Here is a 22,588-nt window from a genome sequence, read left to right as displayed (position 1 = left end):
TATTTGTCGCATCGTGCAACAAGCGATCGAATCTACTATCGCAACTATAATTACTGAACAGGTACAACGCTCCATTCTAACCGCTCTAACCCCCTTGTCAGACCAATTTGCGCAAATTTCCACCCGCCTAGTAGAAGACACTATGCACCCACACAAACGCCCCATCCCCCATAACCCTTCTGAATCACAACATGGCCACTAACTCTAGGCAAACACCTCCGATCCCAACCACACCATCCCCATCTCTCACGATATGGCAATGGAACTGTCGTGATTTCAGACGCAAGAAACAACATCTCCTGCAACATATGCTATTCATGAAAACAGAACCGGATATTCTTGTGTTGCAGGAGACCCACGGTGCCTTTCCCTCGATGGCTATGAACATTTTGTTGCCCCTAGTATTACATACAAACAACGGGGCACGTGACACCCACTTACTCCTACAGTGACAGTGACGTAAATCAAGAGCTCCTTGCCCACAATCCAACTCGACACTACGCATATGAATACACCGACTACTGAGCACGTGAGCACGAAGACAGACGTTCATGGTCACAGTCTAGATATTCTAAACTGTTACTGGACGCCAAACCAAAATATCTGGTCGTTATCAAGCTACGACCCCTCCCAGCAACACTTAACTGTCCTAATCATAATCATAATCATACTGTCCTAATCCTCGGATACTTAAACTGTCGACACCCTTCTTGGGGATATGACAAAACATCAGCGCTCGGCCTCGAGGTAGACACCTTCATGTCAAACTACAAAGTCTCTCTCCTAAACGACATTATCACTCCCACCAGATTGGGGAACTCACGTGAGAAAGACACAAACCCTGATCTCACTTGGTCAATCAGCCGCTACAGCATTCAATGGGAGAATATCCAAGACACTCTGGGGAGCGATCACTCTAATATTGAGATCCGGCTTCCATTGCGTACACAAAGGCCAAGTGGGACACCCCGCCACAAAACCATCTGTCTCGTTGAGTGGAACAAGGCGCGCAAACGACTTGAACTGGACGATAATGATGAGAACACGAACCCCACAGAATGGACAAACAATGTGCTGCAGGTTGTGCCCCAACATGCTTCTCGCATTGCCGCTACAGAAGATCAACCCCAGGTTGACAGTCACCTTTTAGCCCTCTGGGAACGACGCCGCAGACTGGTGAGCTGGTGGCGCCGTGCGAAGAATAATAAGGCGCTCCACCAGCGTATACACACCATAACTCAGGAGAGCCAGGAGTACGCTGACCAACTGGCGTCTCAACAGGGGTGGCAAACATGTGAAGACCTCACTGGCCAGCTTCACACACTTAGAGTACGGCAAATCTTTCGCACTCATGAGCCAAGCCAAACTTCGCTACGCCCTGCAACGATATCATATGCAGACCGGGCGCTCCACTGGAGAAATCATCCAAGAACTGCGAGAGACATTTTATCCGGAGTTCAACCCACCACTACTTGCACCCTTTACGCAATCGCTAACTAAGCCAGAAGGGACTGACTCCGCATTTACACTCCAGGAGCTGCGGTCAGCACTCATGCAGCTCCGACGCAATACAACTCCGGGTCCGGATCAGATAACGTATACCGTGCTCCGCAACTTGCCCGAAAAGCACAAGATGCACCTTCTACACCTCATTAACCATGCATGGGAGACGGGGAACATTCCACAGTCATGGAAGGAAGCTTTAGTTATTTTGCTCCCCAAACCTGGCAAACCTTCCAACATACTTAAAAAAGTTCGACCGATATCCCTCACATCGTGCGTGGCGAAATTGATGGAAAAGATGGCCTTGGACGAGACTAGAATGGCACCTTGAGAGCCAAGGCCATATCCCAGACACACTCATCGGCTTCCGCAGGCATGTATGCGCCCAAGACGTGGCCCTGCAAATTACCACATATGTCTACGATCACCCTAGCTCGGCACAACTCCGGGCAATAGTATAGCATGGATATCAAATGTGCCTTCGGTAATGTCTTGCACCAAGCCATCATTCACAACCTAGCAGCCACCAAACCTCGAGAACGCATGGTTCACTACGTCTGCGGCTTCCTCAGTGCTAGGCAAGTACGCTTCTTGGGTCCGGGCACCCAGCCATCCATGTGCTTCCCTATAAACCGAGGAACGCCACAAGGTTCCATTCTGTCACCGACTCTCTTCAATTTGGCGATGAAGGACCTTCCCGCAAAGCTCAACCTCGTTACAGGTTTACGCCATGCAATATACGCTTACGTCATTACGCTTTGGTGTGCCACCGGAAACCAAGGTGAACAGGAAGCCACATTTCAAACCGGCTTAGGCATCGTCGACACTTACATACACCAGCTAGGCCTCAAATGCTCCCCGGAAAAATCAGAGTATGTCGTCGTACTGAATTCCTCTACGCGCAAAGCAACTGCTGAACGCGCCCACATCACCTTTACTAGGACCGGCGAACTTATCGCGCGCAGAAAATCCGTCCGCATCCTCGGATTCTTGTGGCAAGAGAATGGACGTAGTGCGGAGTGGCTACGGCGCATTCTCCATCAGGCCAGTCAAGTCACACACATGATGACACGCGTAAGCAAGCGCCACACAGGCCTGCGTGAACACGAACTCCCTAAAATTGATGAGGCAGCAATCTACTCCCAAATCCTCTATGGCCTGCCATACGTTTCACTTACACGCACCCAGACCAAACGACTCGAGGCTTTTTTGCGAGGATGTCACCGCATTTAAATGGGTGTTCCCAGGTACGCCCGTAGCATCGATGTTGAACGCACAACCCTGCACATCTTGGATGTGAAGGTCCAAGCCCACCGGGAGTCTCAGCTTCTCCGTATGAGCACCTCGTCCCAGGGACGCGCCATCCTGCGAATGTTGGGACACGACACTTCACCACTTCCACCTCTTTCCATCGACCCTCCACCATGGATAACTATCCCTCGAATCGAAGTCCGACCGATACCCCGGAATATGCACCCCGAACGCAACGCAGGCAGGCAACAGGCGCGGGCGACCCATAACTGACCCAGCGCATGACACCTGCTGTGTTGACGCCGCCTTCACGCCGACCGCATCCAAGACGGGAGTCATCGGCCCTCAGGGTGACATCACTCGTTGGCATGGTGGAGTACCGTCTCCAACCGACGCCGAGATCCTTGCCCCCTCCATATCGGAAGCCATTACTATTCCCTCTCACTCCACGCCAACCATTACCGTTTGCTCAGACAGCCAGGAAGCCCTTCGTTCATTCGCAAACAACCTAGTTCCCTGTCATATTGGGGCCTCCCTCGCGCTACACATGCAACAGCATCCCTCACTTCACGTCCTCTTGGAACGGGTGCCGGGCCATCAGGGGATACAGGGAAATGAGTGTGCTCACTTCCTCGCTCACGAGCCTAAATTATCGAGCGCTCCTATTCCATGGCCTGGCACCTATAGCGCCAGAATGCACCGCGCTGAACACCGCAAGCAAAGCAGTGCTAGGCTCCACAAACTGCGCTCGTCTGCATGTACCCTGCCGGCCCCCGATCCCTCCTTCACCCGCCATGACGGCTTCCTAATACATCAGGCTCAAACTCTAACACTGCCGAATGACGCCATGCAACACGTTATTGAACAACACCGCGGCCACCCGGCATGCCCGGTGTGAGGCGGCTATCCCGACGATCACCACAAGTACTGGACCTGCCCCCGGGCACAGTTCTCGCCTTACTATCTCCCCACCTCTTCCCTGATCCCATATATTCCTTACAGTTGGAAGAGCTGGACCACTCGGCCTGAACCCCATCAAGCCACTTTTTGGTCGCTCCTTGTGCACCACATAAGGCACGTCCAGGGCGCCACCACACCCCCCGCTCCGGGTGCTACTACATGATCACACGTCACCGAAGCGGCGGACAGCACGAACGAAGAGCCTTTTCAAATATAGTTTCATTCATTCATTCATTCATTCATTCATTCATTCATTCATTCATTCATTCATTCATTCATTCATTCATTCATTCATTCATTTCCCCGCATTTGCTCTCTCGCACGCGCTCTTACTCCCGCATGCGCACGAACGTCCGGCGCCTCCGGAAATAGCCCACCCCGCTGTACCTACTAGCAATTGTAAAATTGCCGCCCGAGCCGCTTTATCTTGAAAGCCATCTGCGGTGTGGAGACAAACCACCACGGCTTCGTTCGCAGTGATGTGAGACGCCGCACGAAGGTCAATTCGATTGCTGCTGCTGCCGCGCTTCATCACTCCAGCGTTTTGACAATGGGTTTCCGCGGTCATCGAGTGAGATGTGTTCATGTTTGCTTGTGCGTGCATGGCACCTTGCTTGTTAATTTAGTTAGTATGCCTATGTTTACAAGCTTTACAGCCGATAAAACTACTATCCTTAATTCGTATTGCTAGCTGGTCCACTAAGTTGCTATCATAATCGATGCTTCACCTTCTGGGCAGCTTGCGACTGCGTTGCAAGCTGCCATCATCGCGGCAGCTTGCGCAGCAGTAATCTTTACCGGAAAACGTATGCGAGGAAGGTTATGTGATTCGCATTGTTATCAGGAGCGTCTTATCATCAATGATGTGGTTTGTATGCTTGGTTTTTGCTTGTTCGTTATTGCAACGAATACTGTGCTGTATGCTGTATGCGTGATACCAAAGAATGTATGAATTTTTCTTCAATCGCTGAATGCTTTTATTTTACTCGCTGAAGGTATGTTTTTTTTTATCTCGTGAAGACGGGCCGCGAAAAAATCATGACAAACTAGAGACTAACAGCTTCGCTGTAAAAGAACTGTTTTTTAGCATACACAAAATGACGTCATTTTTGTTATGATGGAATCAAAAATCGAGATAAGTCGTTGTTTAAAATTAAAAAGAGACCTTGTTGGCGTGTTTTTTTCCCCACATTTATGGCTTGAAATGCTGTACTGGACGCAAACTATCGCGCACAAATGATTCCTTTCATTTTCTTCTTTCAGACCAGTTCCGGTTTTCACGCTGGGATGCCGAGCACTAGCACTGGAGTAAGTACAAACTGCATCTAAGTACAACTGCCACAATTTCGGTGTTTAAGCAGCCCTTGGCCTACCTGCTTTCTCCATTCTTAAAGGAACACTTAACCGATTATAATAGAAGTTTTAGCAATTAGCACTTCTGAAATACCAAAACTGTCAATGTTCCTGTGAACAACGCTTTGGTAAGCCATATTGCCTGCTTGGTAAGCAGTAAATATGAAAAAAGTAAGGACCTGTGGCGAATCCACAGAGAAATTCCCGCACTAGCTTTCTGTGACGTCATCGACCCGAATGCATTTACATGAATGAAGATATTTCGGACCCTTCACATGAGAGCGTGCTGACGTGTGCCTTTAAGGGGAGCCCTGAACCACCTTTATTTGAAGCCTGAAAAACACCCAAGAATATATTACCGAAATAATATTTAAAATATATAGTATTTTAAAATAATAATAAATAATATTTATGTAACAATTAAAAAATGGCGGGACATTCATCCTATACAGGTGGTTGACAATAGTAATACGTTATAATTTCTTTTCGCGACAGACGTGTTGTTAGTGAATATACGTGATAGATAATTGTGATGGAGGAATTAACGAAAGAGAGACAGACAATTTGTATGATATGTTCAATTGCAGAACCTTTATTTATTTTTATGTGGTTTAGTTGCTTTTCAGTTGCATTAATAAATGCAATAATGTACGATTGAATATGTACGGACGACATGTACGTTCTATAAATTTCTACAGTTTAGGACAAATATACATCGGTTCGAAAGCAGCGTAGACAGCAGCGCATCGTCTTCTCGCTTGTCGCTGTTGGCGACGGGCAGAGGGCGATGAATAGAGACGTACGATGCATACACACGAGGTCCGAGGAGTCTGATGCCAAGGACAATGGTGTGATCGAGCACACCCCCGCCGATCCTTGCCATGGGCATGTCGAGAAAGGTACGCTCGGCACAAAACGCTTCCCTCATGTATATACTGCTCAAACCACGTGTTTTGGATCTTAGAGACGTCGATCTTAAAATCCGCGTAGGTGGCGAACGGCACACCTCGTTCGCGAGCGTTGTCGTAGCAAGTAACGAAGGTAGCCTTCTATGCACCTTCTACTATGTGCATCGACACGAATCGCTGTGCCATTTCGTTGGTGGCCCCGTGTCTGACGCAAACGGCGATGTATTGGCTGTTGTACGTTACGCGACCCATGCAGATGTCTTCGCCACTGTTGTGCACTGCCGTGTCATTCACCTGGGGCGACAGATGTAGCGTGAAATACTCGATCGGGAAATGGCAAATGAGAACCTTCTTGTATGGGACGACGCCGGCGCACCTCGACTGGAGCCGCTTGCCCGCTTGCTGTGTCCGACGAGTTCGAACCCTCTAGCAGCGATGGCCAGTCGGCTTTCGAACCCATTTCCACGAAGCAACCGTGGCTCGCACCATGGTTGGTTTCTTCTTGCCACGGCCGTTCCCTCAGCACAGAGAGCCCGATGCTCTAACCGGTCGACCATAGACTACATTAATCCAGGTTGGCGGGAAAACGGTTGGATAGATAGGTAGATAGATAGCCCCGGAAAATCCCTGAAGTACGCTTGCAATGCTAATCGCATTAAAATACCTACTACGAGCGTAGATATTACTAGCGCATTATTTGCCTTTGTTATTCCCCTTCAGCGTCCTGTATATTCCGAAGGAGCTGGGCGGCGCCGGCGGTGGTGCCCCGCTTCCGGCGTCACGTCGCCATGGTTAAATGTTGCGCTTCTTTTTCGGCGAAAATTGATAGGTGCTGTTGGCAACCCATGCCGCTGTTACCATAGCAACCCATGGTCGCGGTTACTGTACATATGCAGTACCGTTGGTCTCATCATTCATTTAGCTGTGCTGCAGTCAAGGAGGTTTTATACTTTATATAACCCCCTTGGTGTTGTATTTGGAGACGATCTCGCCGCTGCCACCATTTGTTAGAATCGTCGGACGATCTACGAGCTGTAGGCCGATCTCACCGCTGCCATTCAGATGTAAGATTCGGCAGTCGTACCTGTAGGAAGGAGCTTGACTCTTCGTCGGGACTTAGGCGAGCAGGATTTATTTACATATTAACATTTTGAACAAGAGATACATTTACACAGTCTATGCGTGACTCCCAAATGGAGCCCGCAAGACGAAGCATACAGCAATCGAGTTCACAGCTCACGAGTACATTTCGAGCACAGAGAAGACAACGAGCACTCACTAGCAACCGACAATCGCTCCTAATGAACACTTGGTCCCCCCTTGATTCCAAGGGGACGGAAACTTTCGTCCAGTCATTGTAAACACGCCGCCTCTCCCGGGACGGGTTACACACACACACACACAAACACACACACGCACACACACATGCACACACACACATAGGAGCCGACGTCAGAGGGGTTTCGTAGTAATCGGAGCAGTCCCGGGTAGCGACCGGGTAGCACAGTGTCTTGCGTCTTGGTCGGCGTGTGGGAAGGAGCCTTCGTCGGCGTTCCCGCGGCAACTCCCCCACTCATAGCAGAACAGGGAGGCGTTGTCGTGTTGCGCACAAAGCCTGCTTCGTCGAACTCCTTCAGTCACAACGGCGACGAGGCTAGAGCGTAACGGTGGTGGTTTCAGCACAAAGCCAGCTTCGTCGAACTCGGAGCCGACCTGGGTAGCGGGCCCGGGTAGCACATTGTCTGGTGTCTCGAAACGCCCATGGGGAGGTTCCGCCAATTACCTTCCCTCGATAACTCCCCTGAGCTGACCCCTTGCCGCGTGGCTGCCGGTTATCCGCAGTTCTCTGAAGTGCACCAACGTCCCGGTTAGACCGGAACACGTGCAGCGGGCTGAAATAGCTGCAGGCCGATCCTAACATTGGCTACAGTGTACTTGACAGCTGAATACTGGATAGTGGCTGTTTCTTCTCATTAGTTGCACATTTCCTTTCATACCTATCTCTACAGCAATTTCCTAGATTCGAACGAAACGTCATCTTTATGTTCGCTCGTGCGAGTACATCGGCAGTGAAATGGTTGCCGAACTCCAAACTCGCGTTCAAAGGATTCCTAACGTCACGTGCTTCGACAGTGATGGTGACGCACCTCAAATGTGTGCAGCTCGTGAAGCAGACGACCTGTTACAGTCAGATGTCGGTGCTCAGCCTATATGGCGTCGCCATGCGTCGTGATACACGCCATTCAGAGAGTCAAATCAGAGCACGCGGTTGTCCGAGGGTTGTTGTGATCTAGTGTTTTTACGCCGCGAAACCATGCATTCGCTAACGGAGAACGCGACACCGGTAAACGAGCCAACGGCCTCGCGCGAGCCAGTTCCAACTGCTATGGCTCGTGGCAACCAGTTGGGCACCGCCAATCAAGTTTAGGCAATTTGCAAGTGGACATACGTTCAAACGATCTGGTGGTGTCTTTTTCTCCCGCCGAGGACATGTGTTCCTTTGTCTTTTCCCTCCATTCTCGGAGCGACTAAGAAGGAGCGCCGACGCCCGTCTGGAATACCGCCGGGCCCAAACCGCCACGTCCGTGCCGGAGACGGAGTTATTGTATGTTTCCATCTATCTTTGTTCGTGCACAATTACGTGCGTGTCATTGGGCAGTGATGGATGCTTTTTTGATGGAGAATCGGCAGCTAGAGCTTGAACTTAAATATTGTATCTGCATCGCCTCCCATTCATTTACAAAATACGAATATAAACGTGTGTTATAAAACGTCCAGGATGTCAGGCTCAGCCCCAAGTCTCTTGCATGGTGCATGAAGTTTGCGCATCATCGCACTTCTGGTCGCAAAAGCGAGAGGACTCGTCACGGCAACTCCCCCGGCGGCCGCGGTATCTACGCTACGCAGCAGACGCAGCAACGCGCAACTGTAGTGCGTATGTGAAACGTTTGTTATCTGCACGACAGAGCTGGAGTGCGCATTTGGGCTAATGTGCTCTATCCTGGCCGTGCTACAGGGTGCGGACCGGCTTTCTTCGGCAGGAATAGTAGCCAAATCCACATTGCGCGTTTCGGAGCGCTATCTGCCGAAGCGTTTAGCCAGGAGCAGCAGGGAGTGAGGGCGCGCAGGCGCGCCTCCCATGTAGAGCTAACCGTCGTTCCTCACGAGGCGCTGCAGGCGTAATGCACGTGTGTCCTGGTCTTAGTTTTCACGTGGTTCGAGGCTATATAAGTGTTGAAGACGAATCGATATTAGCGAGAGCAGACGGCTATGACACCGAAAAGCTGTGTGGCCGAAGTTTCATTCCCACGTGGGCGGGAGAGGCCGAGTGTGAGCAGATGATAACCGGCTTACTACTGTTTATATATATATATATATATATATATATATATATATATATATATATATATATATATATATATATATATATATATATATATATATATATATATATATATATATATATATATATTCGCACATTCACACATCGAATGGGATGACCTTGGAATTACGCGCGGGGACTTTCCCAACACGCCCATTCAAGATGTCGATGGATGACTTCAGACACTCCTCACAGATGTGGCCACACATACACAATACATAGACACACCTCTGCACATATATGAAATAGATAGCAGACTAGCACACCTGTGGGAGGCATACAACAGTCTCCAAACCAGGTGGAAGCACCAGAAACAGTGTGGAAGTGTGGAAACGGCTCGTGGCGCTTCAAGTGGAACTAAACTCTCATGCCGACACCCTAAACTGCGACAAATGGGTCGAAATTTGCAACGAAATGTCCGGTAATCTTAGCAGTAAACAACCGTGGAAGCTCCTCTGCTCGCTCATCGACTCCGCTCATTCCAGATTCGCTACGCAACAACACATCAAGTGGCTCATTCACAACACAGCATTCAAACCAACAGAACTAATCCATCAGCTCAAAACTGTTCATATACTGCACCGTGCACCAACATCCCCATTCCAGCCTACGCAAGTACGCGCAACCCGGACCTCGATGCAGACATCACAGAGCAGGGGGTCCGCTCCGCCATGCAATCACTTCGCACTTCTTCGGCACCGGGCGCCGACAGAATCACTAACACAATCATACGCAACCTAGACGACTTATCCATCACCCAGATCACAGAATATTTCAATTAATGCTGGCAGACAGGCACCCTCCCCCAATTATGGCGACACGCTAAAATAATTTTCATCCCTAAACCTAATAAACCTGCCTGAGTTGGTAACCTTAGACCCATCTCCCCCACCTCCTGCCTCGGCAGACTTCTAGAACACATAGCACTCTACCGACTCACAAACCACATAACCGAGCGCGACCTGTACCCACGCAACATGATCGGTTTCCTTCCTCGCATATCTGCACAGGATGCTATGCTGCAACTTACGCACGACATCCTCGGCCCCACTGTACCAGCCCACACTAAAATTATTCTCGCCTTAGGTCTCTCGAAGGCATTTGAGAGTGTCCACTATACCGGCATACTGACCGAATTTCCTACTTTAAACATTGGACATAAAATGTATTCTTACATGTGCGCTTTCCTCACCAACCGCACCGCGGAGGTTACCATAGGCTCCCACTCCTCCCCCTCCTGCACACGTCAAGGGGTGGGTACACCACAAGGCTCGGTACTATCACCATTGCTATTCGACGCAGCCCTCATCTCTCTAGCTGCTTCTCCAGACCGCATTCCGCACCTCCGAAACACTCTGCCTGACATGCCTGACAAGTCACTGGGCAACATCGACATTAATTCAGAGCTATTGAAAGATAAAGACAGCAAAGCAGCACTGCGCAAGCTCTTGCTTGAAATAAGGCATGCTTCGCAAGTTCATCTAAAGTACGCCAGGCTTCAATCGCAAAGCACAGGATCATCACATGCGACGACGCACGACCGATACCCCAGAAACCCTACCACGTGTCGGGGAAAGAACGAGAAGTGATTCGTACTCAAATAGGAGATGCATGAAGACGGTGTTATCGAACCTTCCAAGAGCTCATGGTCATCTCCGGTCTTTCTTGTCAAAAAGAAAGACGGAACGCTACGGTTCTGCGTCGGCGACCGGAAGTTCAACAACGTAACTAAAAAGGACGTGTACCCACTGCCACGTATCGACGACTCGTTAGACAGACTGCGGCGCGCCCAGTATTTTTCTTCAGTCGATTTGAAAAGCGGGTACTGGCAGATTGAGGTAGACGAACGAGACCGCGAGAAAACTGCCTTTGTGACTCCCGACGGCATCTACGAATTTCTGGTGCTCCCTTTCGGTTTGTGTTCAGCCCCAGCTACTTTCCCGCGAATGATGGACACCGTGCTCGCTGGACTGAAGTGGCAGACTTGTCTCGTGTACCTTGATGATGTAGTAGTCTTTTCTGAAACATTTGAGCAAATTCTTCATCGCTTGCAGAATGTGCTAGAAGCGATCCGTTCGGTTGATCTCACGCTTAAACCAGAAAAGTGCCACTTCGGTTATGAAGAGCTCAAGTTTCTCGGACATATCGTAAGCGCAAGAGGAGTTCGACCCGATCCCGACAAGCTTTCCGCGGTAGCAGCAATTCCTCCTCCGGCCGACAAGAAGGCCGTGCGGCGTTTCCTAGGCTTGTGTGCGTATTATTGCCGTTTCATTGAAAACTTCTTTCAGTGAGCGGAACCCCTGGCTTGCCTTACAAAGCATGACACGCCATTTGCCTGGACGAGTGAGCAACAAACGGCCTTCGCTGAACTACGTCAACGCGTGCAGTGAGCACCTGTCCTGGCACATTTTGACGACGACGCTGACACCGAGGTGCATACTGAGGCCAGTAACATTTGTCTTGGCGCAGTACTCGTTCAACGTCAAGACGGCACTTAAAGAGTACACATAATAGTTTATGCCAGCCGCTCGCTGTCCCATGCTGAGACGAACTATTCTACCAAAAAAAAAAAACGTGTCTCTTGGTTGTGTGGGCGATCACGAAGTTTCACCCTTATGTTTACAGCCGTCCTTTCCATGTGGTGACATACCACCATGCCCTGTGTTGGTTGGCAAACATATGCAATCATTCAGGACGACTGGCAAGGTGGAGCTTGCGGCTACAGACATTTGACGTCACTATCGTTTGCAAGTTTGGTCGCAAGCACGAAGACGCTGACGCACTGTCGCGTGCACCGGCCGAATCTGTCAGTCGAGAGCCAGAGGACGATGACGGCTTCCTGGGCGCCATTACTGCATCTGACTTGATGTGACGGCAGCGCGACGACGCTGAAATTCGACCTATGATTGACCACTTAGAGGGCAGGCCAACAACCATTCGACGCAAACTATGTCGCGTATTGACGTCTTTCTGTCTACGCGACAACATGCTTTAGAAGAAAAACGCCCGTTCGAATGACCGAGCCTACCTCCTGGTGGTCCCAAAAAACTTGCAGGATGACATTTCTTTCGCTTGCCATGACGAGCCCACATCGGGTCACTTAGGCTCCTCACGAACGCTTGACAGAGTGCGCGAGGTGTATTACTGGCCCGGGATTTCGGCGAGCGTCAAACGTATAATAAACGCTGCTGTGAATGTCGGCGGCAAAAGTCACCGCACATAAAGCCCGCCGCGTTATTGCAACCTATCGAACCAACTCATAAGCCATTCGACCAAGTCGGCTTGGACATTCTTGGGCCTTTTCCACTCTCAACCGATGGCAACAAGTGGGTGATTGTCGCGACTGACTATTTAACCCGCTATGCCGAGACGAGCCAGACGAGACGAACCGAGCTATGCCGAGATGGGCCTCTCACGAGCCACGGCTTCTGAGGTCGCGCAGTTCTTCATGTGCCAGATTGTATTGCGCCATGGTGCCCCGTCCATTGTAATCACAGACAAAGGGCCGGCGTTCACAGCACAGCTCATGCAAGAAATTTTTCATTTGAGCAGCACCAGGCATCGAAAGACGACTGCTTACCACCCACAGTCCAACGGACTTACGGAGCGACTAAACAAGACCATCACGGACATGATCTCCATGTATGGTGACGTCCAGCACAAAACATGGGATCATATTTTGCCTTACGTGACCTTCGCGTACAGTACCGCCGTACAAGAAACCACGCGTTTTACACCGTTTCGTCTGCTTTACGGCCGCGAAGTTCAGACGATGATAAACGCTATGCTGCCGTGTCAAGACGACGAGCGCCTAACTACTGACGCCGAAGAATTTGCCAAGCGCGCTGAGGAAGCTCGCCAGCTTGCGCGGCTGCACATCGGTCAGCAGCAGCACGGAGAGGCACGGTGCTATAACATCCGCCACAGACAAGTATGATACAACCCCGGCTACGAAGTGTGGGTGTGGACTCCCGTTCGCCGCCGTGGCCTTAGTGAAAAGTTGCTCAGCCGGTATTTTGGCACATACAAAGTGGTGCGCCGCATTAGAGACCTGAACTGTGAAGTCGTTCCGGACAGTGCGGCTCAAGCACGGCGTAGACAACCACCTAGCCCTGACAATGTTCACGTCGTACGTATGAAGCCATATGTTGCGCGTTCGTGACTATTACTTTTGCTTCATTTCTTCATTCTTTATATTTGTGCTCATACTTACAGATATTGCGGTTACTTCTCCGGTTCTTGAGAGACTGCATGTCACGCTTCGCCACTGCTGTACTTGTGGCTTTCCTGTCGCTGTGAGTGTAACTGTGTTCTTTGCGCGAGCATCTGCCTTGACCATGTTTCTTTGCCCCCTCTTCTTCTTACGCCACTTCTTCACCATCGAGCCCGTTCTCTTCTTGAGGGAGCGGGAAATGTGCCACCTGCAGTAGTGGGCACAGTGCAAGAGAAGGGGCAAGAAGAAGAAGAAGAAAGGAGCGTGCGTGCGTGCTACCCCCACCTGCTCGGTAGCCAGGATCCACCGCCGTGTTTTTCGGGAGCCAGCTGTCTGCATTACGTCGCGAGTATTCTTTGAAGCCACGTGACGATATGCCGATGGCATCACTGTGTGCACCACAACGGGCAACGATGGGCAAATAGAAGACACACTCCAACAGGCGCACGCACGCACGCACGCACACAAACACACGCACGCATGAACACACACACACACACACAACACTACGCTCGCTCCATAGGCCTCACTTGCCCAACCAAATCGGAACTCCTAATCATACACAACAACTCCTAATCAGGAACTCCTAATCATCAACATAACAATAGAGGGACTACCCGCACTGGAGGTAAACACCATACGGATACTTGGGCTCGATCCACTTGCAAAACACCGGACACAATAATTTAACTATCAAAACACTTATACACAACGACCGCGCTTGCACATTTATCCGGCGTCTCTTCACCAAACATTATGGGCTTAAAGAACACCACATATGTCGGGTCATCCATGCCTTCATACTGAGCCGCTTTCAGTATACTATCCTCTATCTCAAACTAGACAACAGAGAAACAGACACCTTAGAAACCCTTCTTAGGAAAGCTTACAAAATTGCCCTCTATCTCTCTCCTCACACACAAACATCTAAACTCCTAAAGCTAGGGCTTCACAATAGCACACACGAGCTCGTTGCAGCCCACCGAAAGGCTAAATACCTAAGGCTCACAAAAGCCCCTATCGGCAGACACATACTAGATAGACTTCAAATGCGAATATCCGCCCATCATTCCCAGCTCCTCACCCTCCCTACACGCATTCGATCCAACCTCCTCATCAAACCTCTCCCACGCAACAGACGCCCGGACTACCACGCCGCACGCACAGCGGCCCGCGCACGCGCGCTCCGCAAATACCTAGGGGACCGAGAAGTACGCCGTATGAGCGTACGTGGCTTGCGCGGATGCGGCTGCTGCGATGGCGGTTGTGGACCACACGGGCTATCCGCTCATCTCCGCCCCCCTCCCTACCACCTCCACTTCAGAATCAGTAGAAGAGGCTACAATAGGCACTGCCATTGCCCACACAGAAGCCAGGTACATCCTGTCCGACTCCAAAACCGCAATACTAAATTTTGCTAGAGCCAGGATCCACGAGACTGTCTATTCCATTTTACAACCCCTTTCTGCAGAACTACTCCGCCAGGTGGAGCCGATCTGGGTGCCTGCGCATTCGGGGGAAATCCTGGTGACGAGGACGCCAATGTCCACACGCGACGACTAATAAACCGGGTGGTGGAATTGGACCAGGATGACTCGAGAGAGTGCATTCATACCTTCAGCGAGTTGACGCAGGCCTTTAGGGCCGAACGCCAGCTCTACCCCTCACCCCATCCATCCGTTACCCACCACCCCCACCAAATCGTGTAGCGCCGCCTGCAGACACAAACACTCCCCACCCTACTATACCGCATCCACCCAGGTTCCTTCAGCCCAATTTGCTGCTTCTGCTCCCACTCCACCGCTACCCTACCACACGTCCTTATGGAGTGCCCGGCTGATCCTCCCCCGCCGGACTCGCTCTCCACGTGGGATAAATGGGAGGCCACACTGCGCGCGACGGACCCGCACTGGCAGAGGACCACGCGGGCTGCAGATGTGCTGCAGCGACATGGACTGGCGATCCTCCAAGCGCAGTGGGGCCGTGCCTGGCGCGGGTTTGCAGACCTCACGAGTGGACATTAAAGTTTCGTCTCTATCTCCCTCGGCCTCTTCCGGAAGTGCGTAATTCTTATCTAAAATCGAAATGCAGATTTTCGCTTACTTGAGCCTGTTAGCTGCGTGAATCAACAAACGCAGTAACAGTATGAAGAAGCGCACTAGTCCAAATATCCTTATTCATTGACGTCAGTTGCATGCGAACAGCAGCCGTCTCTCTATCATTTCGCTTTATATAGAAGTCACCGGCAGCTCTGAAACGGCAGAGGAGCAGGCCTCTGTTTGCAAAGAGGGTGCTTGAGAAAGAGGCGACTTCGTGTTGTGCTGGTGAGCTCCACGCACCATGCACGGCTGCAAAATTTAGCTGAGATTTTTACAGCAGGGTGTGCTTCTATATACACTTAGCACGAAAAACTGCGTGTCTCAGATCCACGTGTCTTATGGCGTGCTTATTTCATTTATGTTAAGAAGATACATTTATAGATACCTTACAGGCCTTCACGAAGACATTGGGTTGGGTAACAGGAAAACTACGGTTGCATCAACCTAAAACAAGCGTTGTGCAACGAGGTAAAAGAATAGAAAAAAAGGCATCAACGTAATAAAAACTTTATTCGCACAACGCAATAACGTGCTAGAACAATACAGTCAATGCAAAAAGCAAAATTAGAAAAAAAAACAGGAAAACGCACGCCTCCCCCCCCCCACAGTAATATACTGTAAATATTACATGAAGATCATCACACTATACAGAGTAGGCGTACAACGCAGCAATTGCTATATCAAGTGCCGAATTACTGCAGTGCATATAGTGAGTGAGTGAGTGAAACAACTTTATTTTGTCCACTATAGACGTAAGTAAACTCCACGCCACCTGGCTAGGCCCACTCGGGGACCATCAGGTGGAACCTGACGGCCCTGTCGCGAGCCCTCTGGACTGCCAGGATTTGAGAGGTCGGATCCTGGACCTTAATTAGCTTCATCATTTCCTCGTGAGTGAAAGGGGGACCGGCAGAGGCGCAGCCCCACAGGACATGTTCGAAGTCCGCATAATCACCACACAGAGGGCAGTCCGGGCTTGGGAACCGTTCGGGGTACATTGTGTGCAGCGCCGCGGGGCTCGGGTAAGTGCTTGTTTGCAGAAGTCTGAGAGTGACTGCCTGGGCCCTGCACAGCGAGGAGTGCGGCGAAGGTAGGACTCTTCTTGACAGATAATTGTATTTGCAGATTTCGTTGTACGAGCAGAGAGGCTCGGGTCGCCCAGGAGAGGACGCGTTGCCCGGCGCACGGTCAGTCAAACCTCGTGCAGCCGAGTGCGCCTCCTCGTTGGGGTTGATCGAGGCACCCTCAATGGTTCCAAGGCGCGCAGGGAACCAGGCCAAAGAGTGATGTTTCATGTCTTTGGCACTTCGGATGATGCGTAGGGCCTGGGGAGCCACCATTACCATCTGAAAGGCCCTGACAGCGGCCTTGGAATCCGAATAAATCGTGTCATGTACACTGTCCGTCAATGCAAGACCAATAGCAACTTGCTCTGCAACGCTGGAATTAGAAGTGCGGACGGTAGCGCAGCTAAGGATTTTAGAATCACAGTCGATGACCACTGAGGAGAAGGCCTCTTCTTGAACGTACGAAGCAGCGTCTACGAAGCATGTTCGGTCCTTGTTCAAGCGGGCACTGGCGAGCAGAGCTTTACCCCTGGCTCGTCTTCGTCCTTCGTTGTAGGTGGGATGCATATTTCGTGGCGTCCGGTGTATGTAAATCTTGGACCTGACGTCGCTGGGCAGCTTCACAGCGTCGAGACTGACGATCATGGGGTTACGTCCCAGCTTGCCAAGTATGGCTCGGCCCGCTGGGGTACCGGAGAGTCTGACAAACTGGGAAAATTCTTGGGCTTCAACGATTTCTTCGAACGTGTTGTGAATTCCCAGATTGAGGAGGTCTTTTGTGTGCGTTCGGATGGGAAGGCCTAGGGCAAGCTTGAAGACTCTTCTGATTAGGGCATTGATCTTGTTGCGCTCCGATACGAGCCAGTTGTGCATAGCCCCTGAATAAGCGAGGTGGCATAGCACGAAGGCGTGGATAATCCGGATCAGATTGTCTTCCTTGATTCCGCGGTACCTGTTGGCGATTCTTCGGATCAGGCCGAGGGCGCTTTCGGTCTTGGAACAAATGCGTTTGAGGGCGGCTCCATTGGCCCCGTTCGACTCGATAAACATCCCTAGGACCCTGATAGTGTCTACCCGCGGTACTGGGGAGCCCTTACCGGTGAATAATGTAATGTGGCTCTCTGTTGCTGGCTTCCAGGACCGGTGTGAACCGCCTCTGGGCCTCTTCTTGTAGAGCAAGAGCTCGGATTTAGCGGGCGAGCACCTTAGCCCGGTGGGGATAAGATACCGCTCCGTCACATCGATGGCCTCTTGCAAAGCACCCTCGATCTGCCCTTCACATCCACTGGAGCACCAGATGGTGATGTCATCCGCGTAGATCGTGTGGTTAATGTTGGGGATTTTGTTCAAGGCCCTCGACAGGTTGATCAGGGAGATGTTGAACAGCGTCGGGGAGATCACCGCCCCCTGAGGTGTTCCCTTTGGCCCCAGCTGGATTTCGTGGGTCAAAAACTCGTCAATCTTGAGTCTAGTGGACCTTGAGGAAAGGAAGGATCGCACGAAATTGTACGCCCGTTTGCCGACGTTACACTCTGTCAGGCTCTTGAGAATAAAGGCGTGCGATATGTTGTCAAAAGCCTTTTCCAGATCCAAGCCGAGAATTGCCTTAGTGTCGGCGGAGGTAGAGTCAATGATCTGGTGCTTGATTAGTCTCATGGCGTCCTGAGTCGAAAGCCCCGACCGAAAGCCAATCAAGTTGTGTGTATAGCATTCGTTATTGCAGTGCATATAGTGAAAAAAAGAGAACGAAAGAAAACGTGAAGCAAGGTAAGAACACATAAATTCTGCCATCTACGATATGCTACAACTTCCATGGTCAGAAAAATAAATTAGTAAACACAAATACTGCAAAACTATTGGATAAGTATATAGGAAAGTACTGGAACTAGATGGTTGAGACGTCAAAATGTTCAAGGTAGTGCTTGAAAAACCTGGCATATGCCGTGGAAATCTTTCGCAACACGTGAAAAGAGTGAGTGAGTGGGTGAGTGAGTGAGTGAGCGAGCAAGTGAGTGAGTGAGTGAGTGAGTGAGTGAGTGAGTGAGTGAGTGAGTGAGTGAGTGAGTGAGTGAGTGAGTGAGTGAGTGAGTGAATTAACTTTTATTGGGTTCATCAAAGCGTGATAAAATGCGCAACCGGCTAACCCCACGACGCGACCGACAGGTATAGCCTACCAGCCCAATCGCGGGCGCCCTGGACGGCCAGGATGTGGTCTTCAAAGACGGGACTTTGTAAGAGCGTGTCCCACCCTTCCCTGGTGAACTTCGGGCCAAACGACCCGCACTCTCAGAGCATGTGAGACAAAATAGCAGCCTCACCACAGGCCGCACAAGAACAATTCGGGTAAATGTAAGGATGTATGCTGTTAAGAGACGCCGGATTTGGGCAGGAGTTACTGCCATGAAGCCAAGCTACGCAGAACTAGGCATGTATGGGTCGAGTTTGCAGAAGTATGAGCGTGACCGCCTGCGGCCTGATTAGCTTAGAATGAGGCGGCGGGAAAACCGTTCTATCCAACTAAAATAATTTAGTAATTTCATTGTGCGTGATGGGAGAGTCCTTGTGTCCGGGGAGAGAGTCACGCGATCCGATGGCAGCGCGTTCGGTAAAGCCACGCGCACCCTCGCGGGCGGACTCGTTTGCGTCCAGCGGAACCCTCTCGACCGCCCCGACGTGGTCAGGGAGCCAAAGAATGGATTGTGAATGGAAGAATGGATTGTGAATGGAAGAATGGATTGTGCGGAGCTGTCACGAGAGGCAGTGCGCACGTTGACATCTCGCGCGCCAGGTGGCCACCTCCACGTGCTCTGAAGCTCTGGGCTAAGAGCACCATTCAATGGCGGCCGGGCGCACGCTCCGCATGGCACTTCTCTCTTTCCCTAAGCAGAGCGCCGAATAGGATGAAATTGCTGTGACGCATTTACTAGCGCGAACAAAGCTAACGGAACACAGGTTGTGAGAGGACAGAGCGCGTTGTCGGAGGACAAGACAAAGCGCTCTACTTGCGCTCTGTCCTGCCCCAACCTATTCTTTTTTCGTTAGCCTTGTTCGCGCTAGTCACTGTGTCAGAGCTATTGCATCCACAGCAATTAACCCAACTATCTTGATTTGAATGGGATGGCTGGATCAAAACCTGGGAGCGAGCGCAATCTAGGTGGCCACGTCGCTGCGTGGTTGAGCCAGTGTCCGCCAGGTGGCGAGTCCGCTCGATCTCGCTGCCAAGATAACAAGTATCGAGGGCTCATGCCTCGGCTCGAGCGCACACTCACCGAGCCTCACAGGGAGACAACCGTGACGAGGGGAGTTCGGATCCCCAAAACAGATGCCAAAACGATCTTACGCCATACTTCAACACTATACAGACTACAGAGAAAAAAAATTCGGAGGACGCTTAAGCTTCGCTTTTAAGAGTGGAACGCGATAGCATTGAGAGATCCGTCACTGCGTCTCACGCTTCCCGGCAACTGGAGCGTATGTAACCGTAAGGTTTACCGGGAAAGGCTGGCGGCGGACTCTATGCACGAAGGTGGGCTTTGTGATAGAAACGCGGCCTCCTGCGTGGGCCGCGATGCGGCAAAGGCTTGCACCAGCTAGAGGTATTGCAAAGAACCGGGCGCGCCACTTCGGGGCCCCCAAGGCACCCGCGCGCCGGCGCGCGCAAATGGCGGACGCCGTGGCCAGTCTGTGCATTGTAGAAACTCTGAAAAGCGGTTTCTTTCCTGTTTTCGCGTAACAGAATTATGTTTTCTCGTATAGTCAAATTACAATCTGCGAGCTATCGTGTTTGTTGGTTGTCTGGAAGTCGCAGTTTACGGTGTTTCCTCGTATTTTAGCTTGACAAAGTCAATTAGTTCCGCAAATTCTTTGCATCACAGGGAAAGCCTGGGTATGCGTGGTCCGAAAATCTTTTTGCCGAAACGACGTCCGACAGCGGACGCGGGGCGCCGCCGCCGGACGCCCAAGCCGGATTTTCTGCGACATGATTAACGCTATCGCGTTAATATCCCCCACCTCGTGACTTCCTCACGCGCGCCGAAGCAATTTCGTGGAGGCAGCTGTAGACAAACACCTTTCCGCGCCGCAAATGCCATGTATCCAACACAATACCCGCAACAATGCCCAGACTGCAATTCTCCGGCCACGCTCTACCACGCCACGTGGGCGTGGCAGTTCATGAGCGCCCACGCTCTAATCCCCCACCCCACCACACAACAGTGGGATGCCTCGCTGTCTAGCGTCAACTCCGGGGACCATCTCGATATGGCCGTGAGAGAGCGCTGGGCGGCCGAGGCTTATGGGGTCCCGGACTGAGGACTCCACCCACGCCCAGGGCCTGTCGGAGGACCCTGTGGTTCCTCTCTATTTTATTAACAGTTTTTTTTCTCTGTATTCATTAACAGTGCGGCTTGCTTTTCAGAGGAACAGCGCCATTTCGCAGTTAGGATTACATTAGTACCTCTTGAGCAATATGGAAAAGAACACCGAAAGAAGTCCTCCTGGCTATAAGCACGTGTTGTGTTTGAATGTCCAATTGGTCACCTGATCAACCGACTTTTGGATTCAGTGGCGAGAGGCAAGGCAAGGGTGGCCGTGTCACGGGTTTCTGAAGGCTGGCGGCGTGATGTCACGCCCCATCCTATGGTTTCATTGCTTGCTTCATTTGTTTCTTTCGGGGCACCATTGCAGTTCCGCGGCCAGACGTCCGTGGTGCCTCCTTCCCGGCTGAACACGGCCACCACCAGCTTCGCTTCGCGGCCCATGACTGCAGTTCGTGGAGCCGGATACAGCTCTGCCACAGTGCAAGGTATAGCGAAGTCACCGGTAACGATCCGCTGACTACAGCGGCGTTCACCCGATATATCCTGCATTTCTGTACAGTTGAATCCGCATATAGGACACTTCCATAATTAGCACATCAGGCTAAGAATCAACAGCCTATGCTCTCTTCAGGTATCAGACCCCCAAACATATTCAAAGCAGAATAGAAATGAAAAACAGCGCCGAGTGATTATATTCATGAAATTGAGCTTCACCTGCACTAGCTATAACGTTATTAATATGCCGGAATGTTCGCTCTGCCGCAAACAATACATTGGCGAAAATGGAAAGTAAGCGAAAGTAAGATTAAATGAAAGAACAAGGAACGTGTTATCTGGGAGTCAATACAGATTAACAGTAAGTATCAAGAGGTCGGCAAACATGCCCCAAAACATTCAAGCAATAAACAGGTCCGAGTCGTTCAGGTGCGGGCACTGTGGCAGCTTTTGTAATAATTAGCAAGCCTTTCATTTCATGCCGCCTCACATTTTGCAGGTCCGGTGGGCAGCGCGTTCGATCCTCTGGCGCAGGCCAAGACATCGACGCCATCGTTCAGCAGCTCGAAAGAGAGCTCTAGGTCAGTGCGTAAACGCGAGCACGCTCTTTCCCCAGTCTCCGATTGCGCATTAGACACTCGTAGAGCTTAAAGCATAAACTTTCACAACAGAATATCCGAGTGAAAAAAGATATTCGCTGACGATTACAGCACTCCCTAATGCGAAATTGGAGCGCAGCTCTATATGTGTTTTCATTTCGCGATATATTGGCTGACGCGCATAATCTGTCTCGCGCGGCACGTTGAAAAAGGAGCGAAGTGTAGCGCGACTGCCTCGCTAATCGGGAGATCGCGAGAGGCGGACGACGGCACACTACTCTGGCGCCATGGCGTAGCGGTCGTCGCCGCAGATCCCGTCGTGCCGCGGCACTATGCTTTTCTTCTCACGCTTTCGCCATACCTCCTCTGCTTTTCGCTTCATGATTCTAGTCCACCCTCCTCCGCTTTCCTCCTTGCCCTCTCTTTGCTGTCACCGTCT

General features: G+C 51.0%; 1 protein-coding gene across 1 annotated transcript in view; it reads left to right on the top strand.

Moving 5' to 3' along the window:
- nompB (intraflagellar transport protein 88-like protein nompB) overlaps positions 1 to 22,588 on the top strand; it is a 169,529-nt gene that overhangs the window by 9,864 nt on the left and 137,077 nt on the right. The window contains exons 3-5 of the mRNA XM_065439849.1: positions 4,978 to 5,022; positions 21,423 to 21,540; positions 22,050 to 22,131. Coding sequence (XP_065295921.1) covers positions 4,978 to 5,022; positions 21,423 to 21,540; positions 22,050 to 22,131 — 245 coding nt within the window. The remainder of the gene's footprint in view (positions 1 to 4,977; positions 5,023 to 21,422; positions 21,541 to 22,049; positions 22,132 to 22,588) is intronic.

This window comes from Dermacentor albipictus, chromosome 5, assembly GCF_038994185.2.
Source record: "Dermacentor albipictus isolate Rhodes 1998 colony chromosome 5, USDA_Dalb.pri_finalv2, whole genome shotgun sequence".
NCBI classification, from domain to species: domain Eukaryota; kingdom Metazoa; phylum Arthropoda; class Arachnida; order Ixodida; family Ixodidae; genus Dermacentor; species Dermacentor albipictus.
This window is presented reverse-complemented; position numbering and strand designations above follow the sequence as displayed.